The sequence below is a fragment of the Hyla sarda genome, chromosome 3, assembly GCF_029499605.1.
Source record: "Hyla sarda isolate aHylSar1 chromosome 3, aHylSar1.hap1, whole genome shotgun sequence".
Taxonomy (NCBI): domain Eukaryota; kingdom Metazoa; phylum Chordata; class Amphibia; order Anura; family Hylidae; genus Hyla; species Hyla sarda.
The window spans coordinates 417,624,457-417,647,720 of NC_079191.1; the positions used below are offsets into that span (position 1 = coordinate 417,624,457).

The window sequence follows — 23,264 nt, forward strand, 5'->3', positions numbered from 1 at the left end:
ATGGTCAACTGTGTTAGATAATTTCTTGATGCCCTGAGGTGGCATAAATATTGATGTTTAGAATTATTGTGACCTTTATATATTCTTAACCAATGGTCAATTGTGTTAGATAATTTCTTGATGCCCTGAGGACGCCAGTGAATACAAACTGGCAGAAACGCGTTGGCATTTCGCATCATAGTCCTACTTGTTGTGGTTCTTGCTATATACATACCCCAAGTGGGTGGCAGCCCTGGGCTGGCTGGGCCCTGCAGAACCCAGAGCTGCCTAGTTCGATTTCTATTGACCATAGAATTTAATATATTATTTTATTAGATAGAATTAAACGTTATGTTTTAATATATACATTAATCCTATTTGCTCATCCCGGACTTGAGGTCCATCTTTTTGATACAAATAAAACATAGAAAACTTCTTTTATTTTTTTAACAAAGTACATTAGAAAGATTTTTTATTTATAAGGAGTGCAATAAATGACATTAAATTAATGATATTACACAATCTTAATCCTTCCGGTACTTTTTAGGGGCTGTATACTAAAGAGAAATACAAAAAATAAATGCATTTCCTCTGATGTCCTGACCACAGTGCTCTCTGCTGACCTCTGCTGTCCATTTTAGGAACTGTTCAGAGAAGCATATGTTTGCTATGGGGATTTTCTCCTGTTCTTGACAGTTCCTAAAATGGACAGCAGAGGTCAGCAGAGAGCACTGTGGTCATGACATCAGAGGAAATGCATTTCTTTTTTGGATTTCTCTTTAGTATACAGCCCCTAAAAAGTACTGGAAGGATTAAGATTTTTTAATAGAAGTGATTTTACAAATCTGTTTAACTTTCTGGCACCAGTTGATTTAAAAAAAAAAAAAAAAAGTTTTCCACGGGAGTACCCCTTTAATGTTGCAATAAATATCTCTTATTATCGGCAACTATAAAACTTCATTGAAAATGCAGAAGTGTACATAAAATACAGGTAAAATTCTTCTGTGAATTCCACAGGAATCAATAAGCAGTTTTGCAAAATTTATTAAGGTTCATGACTTCAGGTATAAAATGAAGTCTATATTTCTTGTGAATAGTACATGTGGAACAGTCAACTAACTCCTATTGCCCCCAGCAGTCTCTGCCAGAATAGATGGTAAACTTCTAGTATGCTGACAAGTGTAATGGGACCTGTACAGCACCTCTGAATACAAACTAAAAACAACTCAAGATTTACAGTCTTTGGGCATGCTGGGAGTTGTAGTTTTTCAACAGGTGCAATGGTTGCTTGGGAATGCTAAGTGGTTTGCAATAAACTGATGGCCTCATATTTATAAGTCACAGAAGTCATATATGTCAAGAATAGTTAACAAAAACTTGCTCAAATAAACTAACATATTCAGTGACCCCCCCGACCTACGATGGCCCCGACATATGATCAAATTGACATACGATGCTTTTTTATGTCGGGGCCATCGCATTAAGTGCTATCCGGCAGTGCCAAATGCTTAAGCTGCTGCCGGATAGTAGCTTAATGTTCCCCGTGTGGTGCGGTGAGTATTACTTACCCCTCCACGATGCTCCGGGGTACCCTCCGGGTCCAGCGCTGGTCCTCCGGTGTCTTCTCAGCCCTCTCCGATGACGTCAAAACGCTGCTGCGCACATCATCCAATAGGAATGGCGTACGCAGCGGCGTAATGACGTCGCTACGCTGGCCCAGTAAGGCCTTGCGGAAGACAGAAGAGGACCGGAGAAGACAGCAGAGGACCGGAGAATACAGAAGAGGACCAGAGAAGACAGCAGAGGACCGGAGAAGACAGCGGAGGACCGGAGAAGACAGCGGAGGACCGGAGAAGACAGCAGAGGACCGGAGAAGACAGCGGAGGACCGGAGAAGACAGCGGAGGACCGGAGAAGACAGCGGAGGACCGGAGAAGACAGCGGAGGACCGGAGAAGACAGCGGAGAGCCCAGCGGAGGCCCGAGGTCACCATCGGGAGCGGCGGGGACACCATCTCGAGCGGCGGGGACAGGTGAGTACAGCTTCCTATACTTTACATTGCACGAATCCCTCAACATACGATGGATTCGACAAACAATGGCTCGTTTGGAACAAATTACCATCGTATGTTGAGGGACCACTGTAATTGGTAGATGCATATCTTGTATCTTCAGAGCTCTTCCAATCCTGAGTACAACCTTTTGGGTAATGATCAGAGAAGAAAAGTAATTTATATGAATCACCCTGATTCTAGCCATAGTTCAACACCAAGTGCAGGGAGGCTTACAGGGGTACTCCGGTGGAAAACTTTTTTTTTTCTTTTCCAATCAACTGGTGCCAGAAAGTTAAACTGATTTGTAAATGACTTCTATAAAAAAATCTTAATCCTTCCAGTACTTATCAGCTGCTGAATACTACAGAGAAAATTATTTTCTTTTTGGAACACAGAGCTCTCTGCTGACATCATGACCACAGTGCTCTCTGCTGACATCTCTGTCCATTTTAGAAACTGTCCAGAGCAGCATATGTTTTCTATGGGGATTTTCTCCTACTCTGGACAGTTCTTAAAATGGTCAGAGATGTCAGCAGAGAGCACTGTGCTCGTGATGTCAGCAGAGAGCTCTATGTTCCAAAAAGAAAATAATTTCCTCTGTAGTATTCAGCAGCTGATAAGTACTGGAAGGATTAAGATTTTTTTAATAGAAGTAATTTACAAATCTACAAAAGCACAGAAATAGCGAGAGCACCCAGGGAGCAATATCACTTCTTATAACCAATGGAGCGATCCTCCGCGACCTATGTTAGTGTCTCCTGCTGGGTTCATATACATGAGAATAAAGTATCCAATATAGGCAAAAAGAGGGATACGTACGTGCACTCACCGCAAGGCAGAGACAATTGGGTCTGGAAGTCCGGTAGCGGGGTGCCGGGTCACGGCATAGGCGCCGGTGTGTGGTGCTCGGAGGCTACGCCGGCAGTTTCGCACGTATGTGCGTGCTTCTTCCGGCCTCTAGGCCGGAAGAAGCACGCACTTACGTGCAAAACTGCTGGCTTAGCCTCCGAGTGCCACACATCAGCGCCTATGCCATGACCCGGCACTCCGTTACCCGACTTCCAGACCCGATCGTCTCTGACTTGCGGTTGAGTTCACGTACGTGCCCCTCTTTTTGCCTATAATTTACAAAACTGTTTAACTTTCTGGCACCAGTTGATAAAAAAAAAAAAGAGTTTTCCACTGGAGTACCCCTTTAACAGGATGTGAGCTAGGAATGCCTGCTAGAAGGGGGTTTCCCTTTTTGGGGCAGAAGTCCTATTTATCATACGTGGAGCAGTGTAAATGGTCCTTAGTAGAATAAACCAATGATGCCAGTCCTAGCCAGGGGGAGATTTATCAAAACCTGTCGAGAGGAAAAGTTGCCCAGTTGCCCATAGCAACCAATCAGATCTCTTCTTATATTTTTGACAAGGCCTCAGCAAAATGAAAGAAGCGATCTGATTGGTTGCTATGGGCAACTTGGCAACTTTTCCTTTGCACAGGTTTTGATAAATCTCCCCCTAAACCTTTTTTTTTCTCCAGTCCAAGGGTGTGCCCTCACTCATTGATTTTTCTGGACAGGACTGTATGTATTACCTTTCTATAGGGATTTTTTTTTTATATAGTCTTGTTGGGTTTTTATGTGAGACATTTTGTAAATTATTAATTAAAAGTTACGTTTTAGGATTATTGACCCCGGTTTCATTATATAGTGTAGATTTAGTCTGTTTTATGTGTTGCCCTTGTGACCATCAGTCGGAAGCTGTTGTGAATCCTTTCCAGTCCCACAATACACAGAAAATCCATTGAATTAAATGGAGAATGTGCAATGCTTTGTTTCTCCTGCGGGGGTGCTGCACTTATTAATAGGCTTCTCTACCAAGTAGGAACTTTCCATAATTTCTAATTATGCTTATTGTGTGTGGTAAAAAAAATAAACATCCACTTACATCCAGTGCTCCTGCTCCAGTCCCCCACAGAGATCATCTTCCTGAAGCTGCAGCGTGACCAAGCCCAGCTCTTGCCATAGGCAAAATAGGCAGCTGCCTAGAAGCGCTATCTTGATGAGGGTGCCACCTGTAGGCAGTATTTTTTTTTCTGTGAAGTTGGCATTGCTGCGCTGTCCGCTCTCCATCCGGCTGTCAGGAGCACAGCACTATCACATACACAGTAATTGTTACAGTTAGGGTATGTTCACACTACGTAATTCCCACGGAATTCCGTGAGCGGAATTCCACGAACGGAATTACGTGCTGTGAACATAAACATCAGTGTGAATGGGTTTCCGCGAGACCCGTTCACACTGCGGAATTTCAGTGGCGGACAATTCCGAAACTCAAATTGTTCTGCGCAAAGAAAGGACATGTTCATTCTTTGCGTGGAAGTCCGTGAACACTGCATAGCCGTCAATTGTGACGGCGCAGTGCTGGGCGGTCCTACCACCGAAGTATTGCGGCGGTGGCCGCCAGAATGGAATCTCCGCTCGCGGAATCTGCGAGCGGAGATTCCATTCATAATCCGTAGTGTGAACATACCCTTACAGTGCTGCTGCTGATGGCCGGATAGAGGAGGCAGAGCAGCACCGCCTTTGCACCCTTCTCCACTATTACCCAGGGCTCAAGTCCTACAGGAGCGACCCTAGAATTGTGCTTACTCCTCCCCCGACTAGATGCTTACAGGACAACTGCAGTGGTAAACATTTATATATGTCCGTGCCCGGGCCTCAAAAATAAACAAAATAAACTCATACATACCTTCCTACGAGCCCCCGTTGGTCCGACACAGGCCTCACGGTCCAGCAGTGCTGACGTCATTCCACTTCCTGGGGACGGGGATGCCGCAGAACCGTCGGCATATCACCAGCCGTGGCAATGTCCCACCCCGGACTGGGATCGGCTGAGCCCATTGTCATGTAAGGAGCTCTGACCGGCTTCTTACATGACAGTGGGCTCAGCCTATTATCGGCCGGGGCGGGACATCGCTACGGCTGGTGATACGCCGACGGCTCTGCGACATCCCCGTCCCCAGGAAGTGGAATGACGTCAGCACTGCCGGACCGTGAGGCCTGTGCCGGACCAACGGGGGCTCGTAGGAAGGTATGTATGAGTTTATTTTGTTTATTTTTGAGGCCCGGGCACAGGCATATATAAATGTTTACCACTGCAGTTGTCCTAAGGACCTTTGATGATGCAACCATCATGTGACCAGTTACATGTTGGGGGAGGAGCTTCAACATGCTTGATAGAAGAGATAGTTGCTGAAGGACCTTTGGTAATGCTGTGGAGGAGGCGGGGCTGAGCTGGAGGTCACATGATTCCTGTACTACTATCATGTTCTGTGTGAAGAAATCTGCACCTCAGTGTTACCCCAGAAGAAAGGTCATTACATGAGGAGGGGGCTTGTTACAGTGTGTCACCCCAGTACAGTGACCCCCCCGATCTACGATGGCCCCGACATACGATCATTTCAAGATACGATGGACTCTCAGAGGCCATCGCATGTTGAAGGCAGAATCAACATACGATGCTTTTGTATGTCGGGGCCATCGCATAAATGGCTATCCGGCAGCGCAGACTTCTTCCGCTGCCGCCGGATAGCCATTTACGGTGCGCCATGTGTCCTGACGATCACTTACCTGTCCTCGGGGCTCCGGCGCGTCCTCTTCGGGGTCCCCTGCTACGCTGGCGCTCTCCTTCAACGTCATCACGTCGTCGCGCACGCCGTCCCTTCATCCAATAGGAGTGGCATGCGTAGCGACGTGATGGCGGCGACGGAGAGCGAGGATCCCGGGGAGCAGAGACGTTCCGGAGCGACGGGGACACCCCGGGGACGCGGCGACATCCAGGGCAGCGGTGACGTCCAGAGCGGCGGGGACAGGTGAGTATAACTTCCTATACTCTACATTGCACGGATCCCTCAACATACGATGGTTTCAACAAACGATGGTTCATTTGGAACGGATTACCATCGTATGTTGAGGGACCACTGTAGTAAGGTAATTACACAAGGGGGGGGGGGGGTTTGTTACAGTGTGTCACCCCAGAAGAAAGGTCATTGCATGAGGAGGGGGCTTGTTACAGTGTGTCACCCTAGTAGTAAGGTAATTGCATGAATAGGTTTGTTACAGTGTGTCACCTGAGTAGTAAGGAGATTACATGAGGAGGGGGTTTGTTACAGTGTGTCACCCCAGTAGTGAGGAGATTACATGAGGAGGAGGCTTGCTACAGTGTGTCACCCCAGAAGAGAGGTCATTGCATGAGGAGGAGTTTTTTTTCTGTGCCTCACCCTAGTAGTAAGGTAATTACATAGGTAGGAGATTTGTTACAGTGTGTCACCCCAGTAGTAAGGTGAATACATGAGGAGGGGGTTTGTTACAGTGTGTCACCCCAGTAGTAAGATGAATACATGAGGAGGAGGTTTGTTACAGTGTGTCACCCCAGTAGTAAGATGAATACATAAGGAGGGGGTTTGTTACAGTGTGTCACCCTAGTAGTAAGGTGAATACATGAGGAGGGGGTTTGTTACAGTGTGTAACCCCAGTAAAAAGGTGATTACATTAGGAGGAGGTTTGTTACAGTGTGTCACCCCAGTAGTAAGGTAGGGAGGGCATGTCATTGGGCAGAGCTCTTGCCTAAGGTGGTAAAAATCCTTGCACCAGCCGTGAGCGTGACAATCATCTGCAGAAGCCCTCGTGCCCAGTGATGTCATATAGCAGCTCAGCGAATCACTGACTGAGGAGGAACATGGCTGCGGCCATCAATTCGCTGAGCTGCAGTCTGACACTTTGGGCCCAGATGCTTCCGTAGAGGACTGTCACTCTGCAGCTTCAGGAAGATAATCTCTGCGGGGGACCAGAGCAGGGCACCGGAGACACCGCAGGAGCGCTGGATGTCGGTAGATGTTTAGATTTTTTTTTATATCCCAGACAATGGCAATAGTTTGAAAAAAATTAAATAAATATATAAACTGGAGTTCTCCTTTATATAGAAATGACTACCTATCAGGAAGTACATTTCTAGAACAGTCGAGAGGTGTCCATGCGATTGCTTAAAATATTTTCTGCTGTATTGTTAAACATATAATTACCGTATTTTTCGCCATATAAGACGCACCCAATTTTAAAGCATAAAAATCTAGAAAATAAAGATTCTGAACCAAATACAATGTAAAGTATAGGACAGTGATCTTCAACCTGCGGACCTTCAGATGTTGCAAAACTACTGTTACGCCGAGCGCTCCGGGTCCCCGCTCCTCCCCGGAGCGCTCGCTTCACTCCCTCCGCTGCAGCGCTCCGGTCACGTCCTCTGACCCGGGGCGCTGCGATCCCGCTGCCAGCCGGGATGCGATTCGCGATGCGGGTAGCGCCCGCTCGCGATGCGCACCCCGGCTCCCCTACCTGACTCGCTCCCCGTCTGTTCTGTCCCGGCGCGCGCGGCCCCGCTCCCTAGGGCGCGCGCGCGCCGGGTCTCTGCGATTTAAAGGGCCACTGCGCCGCTGATTGGCGCAGTGGTTCCAATTAGGGTAATCACCTGTGCACTTCCCTATATTACCTCACTTCCCTTGCACTCCCTTGCCGGATCTTGTTGCCTTAGTGCCAGTGAAAGCGTTCCTTGTGTGTTCCTTGCCTGTGTTTCCAGACCTTCTGCCGTTGCCCCTGACTACGATCCTTGCTGCCTGCCCCGACCTTCTGCTACGTCCGACCTTGCTTCTGCCTACTCCCTTGTACCGCGCCTTTCTTCAGCAGCCAGAGAGGTGAGCCGTTGCTAGTGGATACGACCTGGTCACTACCGCCGCAGCAAGACCATCCCGCTTTGCGGCGGGCTCTGGTGAAAACCAGTAGTGGCTTAGAACCGGTCCACTAGCACGGTCCACGCCAATCCCTCTCTGGCACAGAGGATCCACTACCTGCCAGCCGGCATCGTGACAGTAGATCCGGCCATGGATCCCGCTGAAGTTCCTCTGCCAGTTGTCGCTGACCTCACCACGGTGGTCGCCCAGCAGTCACAACAGATAGCGCAACAAGGCCAACAGCTGTCTCAACTGACCGTTATGCTACAACAGTTACTACCACAGCTTCAGCACTCATCTCCTCCGCCAGCTCCTGCACCTCCTCCGCAGCGAGTGGCCGCTCCTGGGATACGCTTATCCTTGCCGGATAAATTTGATGGGGACTCTAAGTTTTGCCGTGGCTTTCTTTCCCAATGTTCCCTGCATCTGGAGATGATGTCGGACCTGTTTCCCACTGAAAGGTCTAAGGTGGCTTTCGTAGTCAGTCTTCTGTCCGGAAAAGCCCTGTCATGGGCCACACCGCTCTGGGACCGCAATGACCCCGTCACTGCCTCTGTACACTCCTTCTTCTCGGAAATCCGAAGTGTCTTTGAGGAACCTGCCCGAGCCTCTTCTGCTGAGACTGCCCTGTTGAACCTGGTCCAGGGTAATTCTTCCGTTGGCGAGTATGCCGTACAGTTCCGTACACTTGCTTCAGAATTGTCCTGGAATAATGAGGCCCTCTGCGCGACCTTCAAAAAAGGCCTATCCAGCAACATTAAAGATGTTCTGGCCGCACGAGAAATTCCTGCTAATCTACATGAACTTATTCACCTAGCCACTCGCATTGACATGCGTTTTTCTGAAAGGCGTCAGGAACTCCGCCAAGATATGGACTCTGTTCGCACGAGGCGTTTCGTCTCCTCGGCTCCTCTCTCCTCTGGTCCCCTGCAATCTGTTCCTGTGCCTCCCGCCGTGGAGGCTATGCAGGTCGACCGGTCTCGCCTGACACCTCAAGAGAGGACACGACGCCGTATGGAGAACCTCTGCCTGTACTGTGCTAGTACCGAACACTTCCTGAGGGATTGTCCTATCCGTCCTCCCCGCCTGGAAAGACGTACGCTGACTCCGCACAAAGGTGAGACAGTCCTTGATGTCTTCTCTGCTTCTCCACGTCTTACTGTGCCTGTGCGGATGTCTGCCTCTGCCTTCTCCTTCTCTACGGTGGCCTTCTTGGACTCTGGATCTGCAGGAAATTTTATTTTGGCCTCTCTCGTCTACAGGTTCAACATCCCGGTGACCAGTCTTGCCAGACCCCTCTACATCAATTGTGTAAATAATGAAAGATTGGACTGTACCATACGTTTCCGCACGGAGCCCCTTCTTATGAGCATCGGAGCTCATCATGAGAGGATTGAACTTTTGGTCCTCCCCAATTGCACCTCAGAAATTCTCCTTGGACTTCCCTGGCTTCAACTTCATTCCCCAACCCTGGATTGGTCCACTGGGGAGATCAAGAGTTGGGGGTCCTCTTGTTCCAAGAACTGTCTAAAACCGGTTCCCAGTAACCCTTGCCGTAACTCTGTGGTTCCTCCAGTAACCGGTCTCCCTAAGGCCTATATGGACTTTGCGGATGTTTTCTGCAAAAAACAAGCTGAGACTCTACCTCCTCACAGGCCTTATGATTGCCCTATCGACCTCCTCCCGGGCACTACTCCACCCCGGGGCAGAATTTATCCTCTCTCTGCCCCAGAGACTCTTGCCATGTCCGAATACGTCCAGGAGAATCTAAAAAAGGGCTTTATCCGTAAATCCTCCTCTCCTGCCGGAGCCGGATTTTTCTTTGTGTCCAAAAAAGATGGCTCCCTACGTCCTTGCATTGACTACCGCGGTCTTAATAAAATCACGGTTAAGAACCGCTACCCCTTACCCCTCATCTCTGAACTCTTTGATCGCCTCCAAGGTGCCCACATCTTCACTAAATTGGACTTAAGAGGCGCCTATAACCTCATCCGCATCAGAGAGGGGGACGAGTGGAAAACGGCATTTAACACCAGAGATGGACACTTTGAGTATCTGGTCATGCCCTTTGGACTGTGCAATGCCCCTGCCGTCTTCCAAGACTTTGTCAATGAAATTTTTCGTGATCTGTTATACTCCTGTGTTGTTGTATATCTGGACGATATCCTAATTTTTTCTGCCAATCTAGAAGAACACCGCCAGCATGTCCGTATGGTTCTTCAGAGACTTCGTGACAACCAACTCTATGCCAAAATTGAGAAATGTCTGTTTGAATGCCAATCTCTTCCTTTTCTAGGATATTTGGTCTCTGGCCAGGGACTACAGATGGATCCAGACAAACTCTCTGCCGTCTTAGATTGGCCACGCCCCTCCGGACTCCGTGCTATCCAACGCTTTTTGGGGTTCGCCAATTATTACAGGCAATTTATTCCACATTTTTCTACCATTGTGGCTCCTATCGTGGCTTTAACCAAAAAAAATGCTGATCCCAAGTCCTGGCCTCCTCAAGCAGAAGACGCCTTTAAACGACTCAAGTCTGCCTTTTCTTCGGCTCCCGTGCTCTCCAGACCTGACCCTTCCAAACCCTTCCTATTGGAGGTTGATGCCTCCTCAGTGGGAGCTGGAGCTGTTCTTCTACAAAAAAATTCTTCCGGGCATGCTGTCACTTGTGGTTTTTTCTCTAGGACCTTCTCTCCAGCGGAGAGGAACTACTCCATCGGGGATCGAGAGCTTTTAGCCATTAAATTAGCACTTGAGGAATGGAGGCATCTGCTGGAGGGATCAAGATTTCCTGTTATTATCTACACCGACCACAAGAACCTCTCCTACCTCCAGTCTGCCCAACGGCTGAATCCTCGCCAGGCCCGGTGGTCTCTGTTCTTTGCCCGATTTAATTTTGAGATTCACTTTCGTCCTGCCGATAAGAACATTAGGGCCGATGCTCTCTCTCGTTCCTCGGATGCCTCAGAAGTTGATCTCCCTCCGCAACACATCATTCCACCTGACTGCCTGATCTCCACTTCTCCAGCCTCCATCAGGCAAACTCCTCCAGGAAAGACCTTTGTTTCTCCACGCCAACGCCTCGGAATCCTCAAATGGGGTCACTCCTCCCATCTCGCAGGTCATGTGGGCATCAAGAAATCTGTGCAACTCATCTCCCGCTTCTATTGGTGGCCGACTCTGGAGACGGATGTTGTGGACTTTGTGCGAGCCTGCACTATCTGTGCCCGGGATAAGACTCCTCGCCAGAAGCCCGCTGGTTTTCTTCATCCTCTGCCTGTCCCCGAACAGCCTTGGTCTCTGATTGGTATGGATTTTATTACTGATTTACCCCCTTCCCGTGGCAACACTGTTATTTGGGTGGTCGTTGATCGATTCTCCAAAATGGCACATTTCATCCCTCTTCCTGGTCTTCCTTCTGCGCCTCAGTTGGCTAAACAATTTTTTGTACACATTTTTCGTCTTCACGGGTTGCCTACGCAGATTGTCTCGGATAGAGGTGTCCAATTCGTGTCTAAATTCTGGAGGGCTCTCTGTAAACAACTCAAGATTAAATTAAATTTTTCCTCTGCATATCATCCTCAATCCAATGGACAAGTAGAAAGAATTAACCAGATCTTGGGTGATTATTTGCGACATTTTGTTTCCTCCCGCCAGGATGACTGGGCAGATCTCCTTCCATGGGCCGAATTCTCGTATAACTTCAGGGTCTCTGAATCTTCCTCCAAATCCCCATTTTTCGTGGTGTACGGCCGTCACCCTCTTCCCCCCCTCCCTACCCCCTTGCCCTCTGGTCTGCCCGCTGTGGATGAAATTTCTCGTGACCTTTCCATTATATGGAGAGAGACCCAAAATTCTCTCTTACAGGCTTCTTCACGCATGAAGAGGTTCGCGGATAAGAAAAGAAGAGCTCCCCCCGTTTTTTCCCCTGGAGACAAGGTATGGCTCTCCGCTAAATATGTCCGCTTCCGTGTCCCTAGCTACAAGTTGGGACCACGCTATCTTGGTCCTTTCAAAATTTTGTGTCAAATTAATCCTGTCTCTTATAAACTTCTTCTTCCTCCTTCTCTTCGTATCCCTAATGCCTTTCACGTCTCTCTTCTCAAACCACTCATCCTCAACCGTTTTTCTCCCAAATCTGTTCCTCCCACTCCTGTTTCCGGCTCCTCGGACGTCTTCTCGGTCAAGGAAATTTTGGCTGCCAAAAAGGTCAGAGGGAAAAATTTTTTTTTAGTAGACTGGGAGGGTTGTGGTCCTGAAGAGAGATCCTGGGAACCTGAGGACAACATCCTTGACAAAAGTCTGCTCCTCAGGTTCTCAGGCTCCAAGAAGAGGGGGAGACCCAAGGGGGGGGGTACTGTTACGCCGAGCGCTCCGGGTCCCCGCTCCTCCCCGGAGCGCTCGCTTCACTCCCTCCGCTGCAGCGCTCCGGTCACGTCCTCTGACCCGGGGCGCTGCGATCCCGCTGCCAGCCGGGATGCGATTCGCGATGCGGGTAGCGCCCGCTCGCGATGCGCACCCCGGCTCCCCTACCTGACTCGCTCCCCGTCTGTTCTGTCCCGGCGCGCGCGGCCCCGCTCCCTAGGGCGCGCGCGCGCCGGGTCTCTGCGATTTAAAGGGCCACTGCGCCGCTGATTGGCGCAGTGGTTCCAATTAGGGTAATCACCTGTGCACTTCCCTATATTACCTCACTTCCCTTGCACTCCCTTGCCGGATCTTGTTGCCTTAGTGCCAGTGAAAGCGTTCCTTGTGTGTTCCTTGCCTGTGTTTCCAGACCTTCTGCCGTTGCCCCTGACTACGATCCTTGCTGCCTGCCCCGACCTTCTGCTACGTCCGACCTTGCTTCTGCCTACTCCCTTGTACCGCGCCTTTCTTCAGCAGCCAGAGAGGTGAGCCGTTGCTAGTGGATACGACCTGGTCACTACCGCCGCAGCAAGACCATCCCGCTTTGCGGCGGGCTCTGGTGAAAACCAGTAGTGGCTTAGAACCGGTCCACTAGCACGGTCCACGCCAATCCCTCTCTGGCACAGAGGATCCACTACCTGCCAGCCGGCATCGTGACAACTACAACTCCGGGCATGCTGGGAATTGTAGTTTTGCAACATCTGGAGGTCCGCAGGTTCAAGACCACCGGTATAGGAGGTAGTACTCACGTGTCCCCGCCGCTCCGGACCCGTCACCGCTCATCACCGCTGCCCTGGATGCCGCCCTCCATCGCTGTCGCCGCGTCCCGGGGGTGTCCCCGTCGCTCCGCAACGTCTCTGCAGCCTGGTATCCTCGCTCTCCGTCACCACCATCACGTTGCTACGCACGCCGCAACGCGCGCCGCTCCTATTGGATGACAGGACGGCGTGCACGACAACGTGATGACGACGAAGGAGAGCGACAGCCATGCAGGGGATCCCGGCACGGTGCAGACACCGAGGAGGCAGGTAAGGTCCCTCCCGCTGTCCTGTAAGCTGTTCGGGACGCTGCGATTTCACGGCGGCGGTCCCGAACAGCCCGACTGAGCAGCCGGGTTAGTGTGACTTTCGCTCTAGACGCGGCGGTCAGCTTTGATCGCCGCGTCTGAAGGGTCAATACAGGGCATCACCGCCATCGGTGATGTCCTGTATTAGCCGTGGGCCCCGGCCGTTGATGGCCGCAGGGACCGCCAGTTTTAACGTGTATTTGCCGTATAAGACAAAGTACGGTATAAGGCAAAAAATACGGTAACTTGATAACAATACAGAAAATAAGTTGCAACGATACCTTCAGACCGCAGCTACTCGAGATGGACATGAACACTCCAGGTAGGATAACCAGCCGTTTCCAGTAGCGGTGGTGCTAAGACAATGTAGACAGCAATCAATAATAGAAAAACCGAAGGGACGAACAGGCGGAATGCACTCACCGAAAAGAACCTGGTTAATCAGCTCCCATCTTGGGCTGCTCCTCCGGTAGGGACTTCAGAACAGCGTGGGGCGCAGCCCCACGCTGTTCTGAAGTCCCTACCGGAGGAGCAGCCCAAGATGGGAGCTGATTAACCAGGTTCTATGCGGTGAGTGCATTCCTCCTGTTCGTCCCTTCGGTTTTTCTAATATTATTAACTTGTACATTAATGCAGGAGGTGAGAGGGATCCATTCTCCAGAGCTTACAATAAAAAAAAAAGATAATGAATTAGTAAAACCACAAGACAGGAAACCACAAATGATATCAGATTGCTTGTCCTTATCCCCTAGTGAAGGATTCATCAGCCATTCTCCAGGGTGCACTAGTTACCGTACTTCATTCCATCACATAAAACAAAAATTAAACATTTGAGTTGACACTGTATCTGGGGTATTGGAAGCTGGCAGGATCAAAGGTCGAAGATCCGATATACATCAAAACACGAGAGCTGAAATATATTCTCAGACAGACTAGAGATGAGAGAGAAGGAGCTACTCTGTATTCACCTCATGGTTCATTATTATTTTATCTCATGAAAATACGCTCTCTCTGATAACAAAAAAGATACTTTCACACCAAAACACACAGAGAACTAACTACTTTTTAAGTTGTGCAATGCGCCAAAGATGAAAAATTAAGACACTTTATCATGGGGTTTTCTTTGTCTACGTCTACGCAAATGTCTGTGGTAGCAGACTCCATGGTAGTACCGGTATTTACATCCTGCTCTTTGGGGCTACTAACAGTGTGCATACTGAGTTTTACAGGGAAGGCTACTCAATGGGAACTGTATAAATCTTATTTTGCAATGAGCAACTGTCATAATGGCTAACAGCAGCCACCAGCAGTGCTTGCAGCCACTGTTAGCCATTATGACAGTGTTTCCCGGCCAGTCTGCTTCCAGATGTTGCAAAACAACCACTGCCAGCATTCCCGGACAGCCTTCGGCTTTCACTTCATACATCGCTTTGTATGATTCCTTCTGGGCGACTTTTGTACGATTCTGTCTACAGCCAGTTTTGTTAGCCAGGTCTGGTGTAATGTTTGGGATACTTGTGAGAAAAAAGACCAATGGATCCAGGCGCTGCTCTATCCAGGTATACACAGGATGCAGGTAAGTGTTCTTAATCAAGCAATTTTATTGAACACAAAACAACAAAAGGATCATGACGCGTTTCGGGGTAAATTCCCCTTCCTCAGATGATCTAGGTGCTGCTACAACAAGCCCCCTTTATATAACGGCAAGGGGAAGGAGGTACAGGTCAGGAAGGGGTGGGCTGAATGTGATGTCACATCCAGTACACTTACAAAAAACTTAATTTCCATGTAGAAACAGCAGAAAATAATGATTGTCTAAAACATACAGGTGTGCGTTCGATTATGATAATAATATAACATCAATATAAACAGTACTAAGTGATATAACATGGGTGGAATCGGCAATGTGACAAACACATCCTGGTAGTGATTGTCCAAAACGAGGCTCAGTTGCGGGAGCTCTGACGAGGTAAACAACATAGCCATGTGGCTGAAAATAAAAATGTGGCTGAAAATAACCATAAACAATGGCATCGGTCTATTGTAAGGCGCTCCACTCGCAGCGCGCGCCGACATGGCAGTGACAGGAGTATCCACGGACGCGTTGCCAAGCAGACGTCTCTGAACGGAAAACAACCAATCACAGTCCACGGAGTAATGTTTGTGGTGTAAAAGAGGGTTATGCGACAAATCTGCCACTTTAAAAAAAAAAAAAAAAAGTTGCAGTTTAGAAATCTGTAACTGCTGCAAAGTGAAAAAGCAAAAGTGCGTATATAAGTAAATTTAGCCAAAATCGCACTCTTTGCGCACGTGCGACAAATTTTTTATCAAAAAGCAGTGTAAAAAGCTTGATAAATAAATGTCTCTTATTCTTTTCAGCTGCCCTCTGCTGTGGTGTACAGTTTGTATAGCTGAGGGTCTGAATACCCTGTTCAATCTGCGAAACTTATATGAAAATAATGTATAGTCGAAAAATATCTAGATCTTCTTCCCTGGGCCGAATTTTCCTACAATCAGAAGGACTCTAAGTCCACAAAGACAACTCTGTTTTTTATTGTTTTTGGTCATCATCCTAGGTCTCCTCTTCCGGTCCCAGTCTCTTCCAGTCACCCTGCTGTAGATGAACTTGTCAGAGATTTCTCCTCCATTTGGCGACAGACTCGGCAATCTTTATCTCTGGCATCCTCCCGAATGAAGACTCAGGCAGACAAAAAAAGAAGACCTCCACCATCCTTCTCTCCTTGTGATAAAGTCTGGCTAACTTCTAAATACATTCGGTTTAAAATCCCAAGTTACAAACTTGGTCCTCGATTCCTGGGTCCGTTCGAGGTCTTACAAAAGATCAATCCTGTTTCATTCAAACTCTGCTTGCCACCTTCTTTACGTATTCCTAATTCTTTTCATGTTTCTCTCCTCAAACCTCTGGTTATCAACCGTTATTCTCAAAGAAAAAATTCTACTCCAACTCCTGTCTCCAGTTCCTAAGAGATTTTTTGGGTCAATTGGAGGGGCTTTGGTCCTGAGGAGAGATCTTGGGAGCCCGAGGAGAACATCTTGGATCGTAATCTCCTCAAAAAATCCCACAAGAAGAGGGGGAGACCAAAGGGAGGGGGGTCACTTGCCTGCACCTCTGATGAAGCTCATGTATATGAGTGAAACTAGTTAGGTGGCAGTGTCTGTTTGCTTTTAAAATTTCAGTGTTGTCACGGATCACAGCCTAATGGACTGCAGCCTTGGGCTATAATAATATACATTCAAAGTGTATTACAGTGTTGGAGGCATTGGTTCTAGTATTGGGTGCTAAAAAAGTTTCCTAATACTTCCCACAATGTGTCTACTTATTAATCCTATAAGACCGTGACAATGTAGGTGTTTTTTAATTCACGTCTATCTTAATACATATCAAAGAAAAGTTACGTTTTATTATTAGGGGTAACAGGCTTTTTGTGCCTTTTTAGCGTGAGCGCATCTCTCCCTGAATGTCGGCTCCTGGCGGGGCTGGGATTCGCATCACGGGACACGCCCGCATGCGAGTCCCAGCCCGTCACTCACCTCCGTCCCTGGCCTCTGTCTCTCAGCTCCGACACGCGCGCCCCCGCCTCCTAGTGCGCGCGCGCCGGAGCGTTGAGATTTAAAGGGCCAGTGCGCCCGTAATTAGTATTACACCTGAACCATTAGTTGTAGCACCTCCCTACTACCCTTGCCGGATCTTTGTTTGCCTTGCGCCTTAGAGAAAGAAGTCCTAGTGTTCCCTTGCCGTGTACCAGACCTTTGCATTCCGTGACCCGACCGTGTTTCTAGTCGCCAGCCTATTGACCTTCTGCTATCCTACTGACTACGCTCCTGTGCCGCCTGCCCTGACCTCTAGCCAGCCTGACTACGTCAGCCTATTCCTTCGGTGCCATGCATCACCTCAGCTGCCTGTGTGGTCGAGTCGTGCCAAAGGTAGCGACCTGGGTGTCGCCTGCCGCAGCAAGTCCAACCCGCTTTACGGCATGCTCTGGTGAAAACCAGCGGCACCTTAGGCATCCGCTCCTGGCACGGCCCGCTTCATCTGCCACACAGGTCCAGCAGATCCACTACATCACCCGCTCCAGACTACCGTGGAACTATGGATCTACTACTCCCTGGGTACCTGCCGTCTGCGGTGAGTCTTACACAGAAATTATGGGGGGAATTTATCATTGTCTTTAGAGCTGTTTTTGTGTGTATATTTGTCGCACATTTGTCACAAGGCTGAACCTCGGGCTATTTTTTTGGGACTTTTTTGTTTTACTTTATGTTTTAAACATGTGAACAAGCCAGCTGTTAGGGTTAGTCTTATGCAGTGGCAATGAATTTATCAACTGCGACCTTTTTAACCCCTTAACGACGCAGGACGTAAATGTACGTCCTGGTGAGGCAGTACTTAACGCACCAGGACGTACATTTTCATCCTATACATAACCGCGGGCATCGGAGCGATGCCCGGATCATGCGTGGCAGGTCCCGGGCTGCTGATAGCATTGATGTCCTCCATTAACCTTCCAGATGGCGTGATCAATACAGATCACGGCATCTGCAACATTGCGAACACTAAAATGGATGATCGGATCACCCGCAGCGCTGCCGCGGCGATCCGATCATCCAGAATGGCAGATGGAGGTCCCACAGGTCTTCTACTCTGATCTGCGATCGAGCAGACCAGAGCAGAAGATGACCGATAATACTGATCAGTGCTGTGTCCTATGCATAGCACTGAACAGTATTAGCAATTGAATGATTGCAATAAATAGTCCCCAATGGGGACTATTAAAGTGTAAAAATAAATGTAAAATAATTTTTTTTTAAGTAAAAAAAAATTTGAAAAATCCCCTCCCCCAATAAAAACGTAAATTTTTAAAAATAAAAATTTGATATACATATTTGGTATCGCCATGTTCATAAATATCTGAACTATTAAAATATAATATTAATGATACCGCACGGTGAACGGCATGAACAGAAAAAAAATAGTCCAAAATTGCTGCTTTTTTATAACAAAAAAATTGATAAAAATTGTATTAAAAGTTTTATATAAGCAAATATGGTATCAATAAAAAGTACAGATCACAGCTCAAAAATTGAGCCCTCATACCGCCGCTTATACTGAAAAATCAAAAAGTTATAGGTCTTCAAAATAGGGGGATTTTAAACGTACTAATTTGGTTAAAAAGATGCAAATTATGGCGCAAAAACCACCAAAAAGTCGCAAAAATACACCAGCGCAGACTTAGCTTGGCATTTTGGTGTCTGTGAAGAGTGATATTTCTAAAAGTGTGCACCTGCACAAAGTTCATCAAATACCCTGCGACAATTTAATACATTACCAGCACACACAAAAAATTGTGTAAAAAAAAAAGGCTTGACTTACACCTACAATGATAAATACCCCTGTCACGATGCCGGCTGGCAGGAGGTGGATCCTCTGTGCCAGAGAGGGATGGCGAGGACCGTGCTAGTGGACCGGTTCTAAGTCACTACTGGTTTTCACCAGAGCCCGCCGCAAAGCGGGATGGTCTTGCTGCGGCGGTAGTGACCAGGTCGTATCCACTAGCAACGGCTCACCTCTCTGGCTGCTGAAGATAGGCGCGGTACAAGGGAGTAGACAGAAGCAAGGTCGGACGTAGCAGAAGGTCGGGGCAGGCAGCAAGGATCGTAGTCAGGGGCAACGGCAGGAGGTCTGGAACACAGGCTAGGAACACACAAGGAAACGCTTTCACTGGCACAATGGCAACAAGATCCGGCAAGGAAGTGCAGGGGAAGTGAGGTGATATAGGGAAGTGCACAGGTGATCAGACTAATTGGAACCACTGCGCCAATCAGCGGCGCAGTGGCCCTTTAAATCGCAAAGACCCGGCGCGCGCGCGCCCTAAGGAGCGGGGCCGCGCGCGCCGGGACAGGACCGACGGGGAGCGAGTCAGGTACGGGAGCCGGGGTGCGCATCGCGAGCGGGCGCTACCCGCATCGCGAATCGCATCCCGGCTGGAGGCGGTATCGCAGCGCCCCGGGTCAGTGGATCTGACCGGAGCGCTGCAGTGAGGAGAGTGTAGCGAGCGCTCCGGGGAGGAGCGGGGACCCGGAGCGCTCGGCGTAACAGTACCCCCCCCCTTGGGTCTCCCCCTCTTCTTAGAGCCTGAGAACCTGAGGAGCAGACTTTTGTCTAGGATATTGTCCTCAGGTTCCCAGGATCTCTCTTCTGGACCACAACCCTCCCAATCCACTAAAAAAAAGGTTTTCCCTCTGACCTTTTTGGATGCCAGAATTTCTTTGACGGAGAAGATGTCCGAGGAGCCGGAAACAGGAGTGGGAGGAACAGATTTGGGAGAGAAACGGTTGATGATAAGTGGTTTAAGAAGAGAAACGTGAAAGGCATTAGGAATACGAAGAGAAGGAGGAAGAAGAAGTTTGTAAGAGACAGGATTAATCTGGCACAAAATTTTGAAAGGACCAAGATAGCGTGGTCCCAACTTGTAGCTAGGGACACGGAAGCGGACATATTTAGCGGAGAGCCATACCTTGTCTCCAGGGGAAAAAATGGGAGGAGCTCTTCTTTTCTTATCCGCGAACTTCTTCATGCGTGATGAAGCCTGTAAGAGAGAATTTTGGGTCTCTCTCCATATGATGGAAAGGTCACGAGAAATTTCATCCACAGCGGGCAGACCAGAGGGCAACGGGGTAGGGAGGGGGGGAAGAGGGTGACGGCCGTACACCACGAAAAATGGGGATTTGGAGGAAGATTCAGAGACTCTGAAGTTATACGAGAATTCGGCCCATGGAAGAAGATCTGCCCAGTCATCCTGGCGGGAGGAAACAAAATGTCGTAAATAATCACCCAAGACCTGGTTAACTCTTTCTACTTGTCCATTGGATTGAGGATGATATGCAGAAGAAAAATTTAATTTAATCTTGAGTTGTTTACAGAGAGCCCTCCAGAATTTAGACACGAATTGGACGCCTCTATCCGAGACGATCTGCGTAGGCAACCCGTGAAGACGAAAAATGTGTACAAAAAATTGTTTAGCCAACTGAGGCGCTGAAGGAAGACCAGGAAGAGGGATGAAATGTGCCATTTTGGAGAATCGATCAACGACCACCCAAATAACAGTGTTGCCACGGGAAGGGGGTAAATCAGTAATAAAATCCATACCAATCAGAGACCAAGGCTGTTCGGGGACAGGCAGAGGATGAAGAAAACCAGCGGGCTTCTGGCGAGGAGTCTTATCCCGGGCACAGAGAGTGCAGGCTCGCACAAAGTCCACAACATCCGTCTCCAGAGTCGGCCACCAATAGAAGCGAGAGATGAGTTGCACAGATTTCTTGATGCCTGCATGACCTGCGAGATGGGAGGAGTGACCCCATTTGAGGATTCCGAGGCGTTGGCGTGGAGAAACAAAGGTCTTTCCTGGAGGAGTTTGCCTGATGGAGGCTGGAGAAGTGGAAATCAGGCAGTCAGGAGGAATGATGTGTTGCGGAGAGAGTTCAACTTCAGAAGCATCCGAGGAACGAGAGAGAGCATCGGCCCTAATGTTCTTATCGGCAGGCCGAAAGTGAATTTCAAAATTAAATCGGGCAAAGAACAGAGACCACCTGGCCTGGCGAGGATTCAGCCGTTGGGCAGACTGGAGGTAGGAGAGGTTCTTGTGATCGGTGTAAATAATAACTGGAAATCTTGATCCCTCCAGCAGATGCCTCCATTCCTCAAGTGCTAATTTAATGGCTAGAAGCTCTCGATCCCCGATGGAGTAGTTCCTCTCCGCCGGAGAGAAGGTCCTAGAAAAAAAACCACAAGTAACAGCATGCCCGGAAGAATTTTTTTGTAGAAGGACAGCTCCAGCTCCCACTGAGGAGGCATCAACCTCCAATAGGAAGGGTTTGGAAGGGTCAGGTCTGGAGAGCACGGGAGCCGAAGAAAAGGCAGACTTGAGCCGTTTAAAGGCGTCTTCCGCTTGAGGAGGCCAAGACTTGGGATCGGCATTTTTTTTGGTTAAAGCCACGATAGGAGCCACAACGGTAGAAAAATGTGGAATAAATTGCCTGTAATAATTGGCGAACCCCAAAAAGCGTTGAATAGCACGGAGTCCGGAGGGGCGTGGCCAATCTAAGACGGCAGAGAGTTTGTCTGGATCCATTTGTAGTCCCTGGCCAGAGACCAAGTATCCTAGGAAAGGAAGAGATTGGCATTCAAACAGACATTTCTCTATTTTGGCATAGAGTTGATTGTCACGAAGTCTCTGAAGAACCATACGGACATGCTGGCGGTGTTCTTCTAGATTGGCAGAAAAAATCAGGATATCATCCAGATATACAACAACACAGGAGTATAAAAGATCACGAAAAATTTAATTAACAAAGTCTTGGAAGACGGCAGGGGCGTTGCACAGGCCAAAGGGCATGACCAGATACTCAAAGTGTCCATCTCTGGTGTTAAATGCCGTTTTCCACTCATCCCCCTCTCTGATGCGGATGAGATTATAAGCACCTCTTAAGTCCAGTTTGGTAAAGATGTGGGCACCTTGGAGGCGATCAAAGAGTTCAGAGATGAGGGGTAGGGGGTAGCGGTTCTTAACCGTGATTTTATTAAGACCGCGGTAGTCAATGCAAGGACGTAGGGAGCCATCTTTTTTGGACACAAAGAAAAATCCGGCTCCGGCAGGAGAGGAGGATTTACGGATAAAGCCCTTTTTTAAATTTTCCTGGACGTATTCAGACATGGCAAGAGTCTCTGGGGCGGATAGAGGATAAATTCTGCCCCGGGGTGGAGTAGTGCCCGGGAGGAGGTCGATAGGACAATCATAAGGCCTGTGAGGAGGTAGAGTCTCAGCTTGTTTTTTGCAAAAAACATCCGCAAAGTCCATATAGGCCTTAGGGAGACCGGTCACAGGAGGAACCACAGAGTCACGGCAAGGGTTACTGGGAACCGGTTTTAGGCAGTCCTTGGAACAAGAGGGCCCCCAACTCTTGATCTCCCCAGTGGACCAATCCAGGGTTGGGGAATGAAGTTGAAGCCAGGGAAGTCCAAGGAGAATTTCAGAAGTGCAATTGGGGAGGACCAAAAGTTCAATCCTCTCGTGGTGAGATCCGATGCACATTAGAAGGGGCTCCGTGCGGAAACGTATGGTACAGTCCAATCTTTCATTGTTTACACAATTGATGTAGAGGGGTCTGGCGAGACTGGTCACTGGGATGTTGAACCTGTTGACGAGAGAGGCCAAAATAAAATTTCCTGCAGATCCGGAGTCCAAGAAGGCCATAGTAGAGAAGGAGAAGGCAGAGGCAGACATCCGCACAGGCACAGTAAGACGTGGAGAAGCAGAGTAGACATCAAGGACTGTCTCACCTTTGTGCGGAGTCAGCGTACGTCTTTCCAGGCGGGGAGGACGGATAGGACAATCCTTCAGGAAGTGTTCGGTACTAGCACAGTACAGGCAGAGGTTCTCCATGCGGCGTCGTGTCCTCTCTTGAGGTGTCAGGCGAGACCGGTCGACCTGCATAGCCTCCACGGCGGGAGGCACAGGAACGGATTGCAGGGGACCAGAGGAGAGAGGAGCCGAGGAGAAGAAACGCCTCGTGCGAACAGAGTCCATATCCTGGCGGAGCTCCTGACGCCTTTCGGAAAAACGCATGTCAATGCGAGTGGCTAGGTGAATGAGTTCATGTAGATTAGCAGGGATTTCTCGTGCGGCCAGAACATCTTTAATGTTGCTGGATAGGCCTTTTTTAAAGGTCGCGCAGAGGGCCTCATTATTCCAGGATAATTCTGAAGCAAGAGTACGGAATTGTACGGCATACTCGCCAACGGAAGAATTGCCCTGGACCAGGTTCAACAGGGCAGTCTCAGCAGAAGAGGCTCGGGCAGGTTCCTCAAAGACACTTCGGATTTCCGAGAAGAAGGAGTGTACAGAGGCAGTGACGGGGTCATTGCGGTCCCAGAGCGGTGTGGCCCAAGACAGGGCTTTTCCAGACAGAAGGCTGA

At 48.9% G+C, this 23,264-nt stretch overlaps 1 protein-coding gene across 3 annotated transcripts in view; it reads right to left on the reverse strand.

The window, feature by feature from the left end:
- The window catches only part of LOC130363031 (spermatogenesis-associated protein 7 homolog), a 228,185-nt gene that overhangs the window by 151,599 nt on the left and 53,322 nt on the right, over window positions 1-23,264 (reverse strand). The window contains exon 1 of one of the 3 annotated variants that reach the window (XM_056568330.1): window positions 3,963-4,014. The exons of the other annotated variants lie outside the window; for them this stretch is intronic. Coding sequence (XP_056424305.1) covers window positions 3,963-3,999 — 37 coding nt within the window. The 5' untranslated portion in view covers window positions 4,000-4,014. Of the gene's footprint in view, window positions 1-3,962; window positions 4,015-23,264 lie in introns of those variants that run through there. 3 annotated transcript variants of the gene reach the window in all.